The sequence below is a fragment of the Camarhynchus parvulus genome, unplaced genomic scaffold, assembly GCF_901933205.1.
Source record: "Camarhynchus parvulus unplaced genomic scaffold, STF_HiC, whole genome shotgun sequence".
Taxonomy (NCBI): Eukaryota; Metazoa; Chordata; class Aves; order Passeriformes; family Thraupidae; genus Camarhynchus; species Camarhynchus parvulus.
Window position 1 is genome coordinate 1 of NW_022148807.1, and position 2,515 is coordinate 2,515.

At 72.2% G+C, this 2,515-nt stretch overlaps 1 protein-coding gene across 1 annotated transcript; it reads left to right on the top strand.

Moving 5' to 3' along the window:
* Nucleotides 1-67: 67 nt before the first annotated feature.
* DNAAF3 (dynein axonemal assembly factor 3) lies at nt 68-2,254 on the top strand (the record flags this gene model as incomplete). The annotated part of the gene is made up of 4 exons (XM_030970834.1): nt 68-252; nt 730-951; nt 1,707-1,820; nt 2,153-2,254. Coding segments are annotated over 4 exons (623 nt in total), but the record flags the coding sequence as incomplete, so codon positions are not given.
* Nucleotides 2,255-2,515: the final 261 nt, after the last annotated feature.

Sequence of the window (2,515 nt, forward strand, 5' to 3'; positions counted from 1 at the left end):
TCTCCGGTAACCCCCGCTGTCTCTCCCGGTGTGTCCGCTGCCTCCCGGTGCCGCCCGTTGTCCGCAGCCCGCGCCGCCGCCATCCTGGAGCTGCTCGGTTCGGGTTCGCTCCGCCCGGGCACGGCCGCGCTGCTGCGGGGGGCGGCGGGGCGGCTCCGCCGATGGATCCGAGCCGGCACCGAACCGGAACCGGAACCGGCACCGAACCGGAACCGCAACACCAACGGGCCCGCGGATCTGCGCCTCATGAAGGTCAGAACCGGCACCGGGAGGAGCGGGACCGGAGGGAGCGGGGCTGCCCGGTACCGGCTCTTGGTGTCCCGGTACCGGCTCTCAGGGTCCCGGTTCTGTCGGTACCGGCTCTCGGTGTCCCGGTACCGGCTCTTGGTGTCCCGGTTCTGCCCGGTACCGGCTCTCGGTGTCCCGGTACCGTCTCTCCGAGTCCCGGTTCTGTCGGTACCGGCTCTCGGTGTCCCGGTACCGGCTCTCAGGGTCCCGGTACCGGCTCTCGGTGTCCCGGTACCGGCTCTCAGGGTCCCGGTACCGGCTCTTGGTGTCCCGGTTCTGCCCGGTACCGACTCTCGGTGTCCCGGTCCTGGCTCTCAGGGTCCCGGTTCTGTCGGTACCGGCTCTCGGTGTCCCGGTACTGGCTCTCGGTGTCCCGGTTCTGTCGGTACCGGCTCTCCGGGTCCCGGTACCGGAGGCATTCCCGGGCCGCCTCTCCCGCAGTGCCGGGACCGGGACGCGCTCGAGGCGGTTCTGCAGCGCTGGGAGCGATCGGTGCCGGTACCGGAGGCGATCCCGGGGGCGGTGCCGGTGCCGGTACCGGCGGTGGCGGAACCGGGGCCCCCGGGCTGGGACCGGCGGCTGCGGCGGCGCCTCGGGGCCCGGTACGAGGCGAGGGCGGCGGTGGCGGACTGGGAGCTGCGGATGGCGCTGCACCCGCGCGGGGTAACCGGGAATAACGGGGATAACGGGGGGGACACCGGGGATAACGGGGACACCGGGGGGACACCGGGGATAACGGGGACAGGGAGCTGCGGATGGCGCTGCACCCGCGCGGGGTAACGGGGTGGACACCGGGGATAACGGGGAGACACCGGGGACAGGCTGGGGACACCGGGGGATGGGGGGGGCACCGGGGATAACGGGGACACCGCGGATAACGGGGATAACGGGGACTGGGAGCTGCGGATGGCGCTGCACCCGCGCGGGGTAACGGAAGGACACTGGGGACACCGAAGGGGGCACCGGGGATAACGGGGACACCGGGGATAACGGGGATAACGGGGACAGGGAGGGGACAACGGGGATAACGGGGACAACGGGGGGACACCGGGGGATCCCGGGGGGGGACACCGGGGATAACGGGGACAGGGTGGGGACACCGGGGGCATCCCGGGCGGGGTAACGGTGACACCGGGACAGGGAGGGGATAACGGGGACACCGGGGACACGGAGGGGACACCGGGGGCATCCCGGGCGGGTAACGGTGACACCGGGGACAGGGAGGGGATAACGGGGACACCGGGGACACGGAGGGGACACCGGGGGCATCCCGGGCGGGTAACGGTGACACCGGGACAGGGAGGGGATAACGGGGACACCGGGGACAGGGTGGGGACACCGGGGGCATCCCGGGCGGGGTAACGGTGACACCGGGAGCTCCCCCCCGGTGTCCCCAACGCCGCTCCGCTGTCGCCAAGGCCACGTCGGTGTCCCCGGCCGAGTTCGGGCGCTGGCGGGAGAGCGGCGACGCCTTCGGGGGAGGCGGAGCGACCCCGAACCCCACGGTGCTGAGCGACCCGCGGCCCCGGGCTGTGAGTACGGACGGACGGACGGACACGGGGGGGGACACACGGATGGACAGCGGGGACACCGGGGGGGGAACACACGGACGGACGGACGGACAGACGGACGGACACCGGGACACCGGCGGGGACACACGGACGGACAGCGGGACACCGGGGGGACACACGGGCGGACGGACACGGGGACACACGGGCGGACAGACGGACAGATGGACAGACACCAGGGACACCGGGGGGGACACACGGACGGACAGACGGGCAGACAGCGGGGGGGCACACGGACGGACGGGCGGACGGGGGACAGACGGACAGACGGACGGCGTTGTTGTCCCCGTGTCCAGGACGGGCGCTCGGTGTCCCCCCCCTCCTACTGGGGGGACACGGTCACCGGACCCTTCCTCAGCTTCGGCCTCGGCCCCGCCGCGCCCCGGAGCCCCCCCCAGGTACCGGGGGCGTTTAGTGGGGGGGGGTCCCGGGGGGGTTTATTGGGGGTCCTGGGGGTGTTTATTGGGGGGTCCCGGGGGGGTTTATTGGGGAGGGGTCTCGGGGGTGTTTATTGGGGAGGGGTCCAGGGGGGTTTATTGGGGAGGGGTCAGGGGGGTTTTTGGGGAGGGGTCCTGGGGGTGTTTATTGAGGGAGGGGTCCTGGGGCTGTTTTTGGGGAGGGGTCCTGGGGCTGTTTTTGGGAGGGGTCTCCCTGTGTCC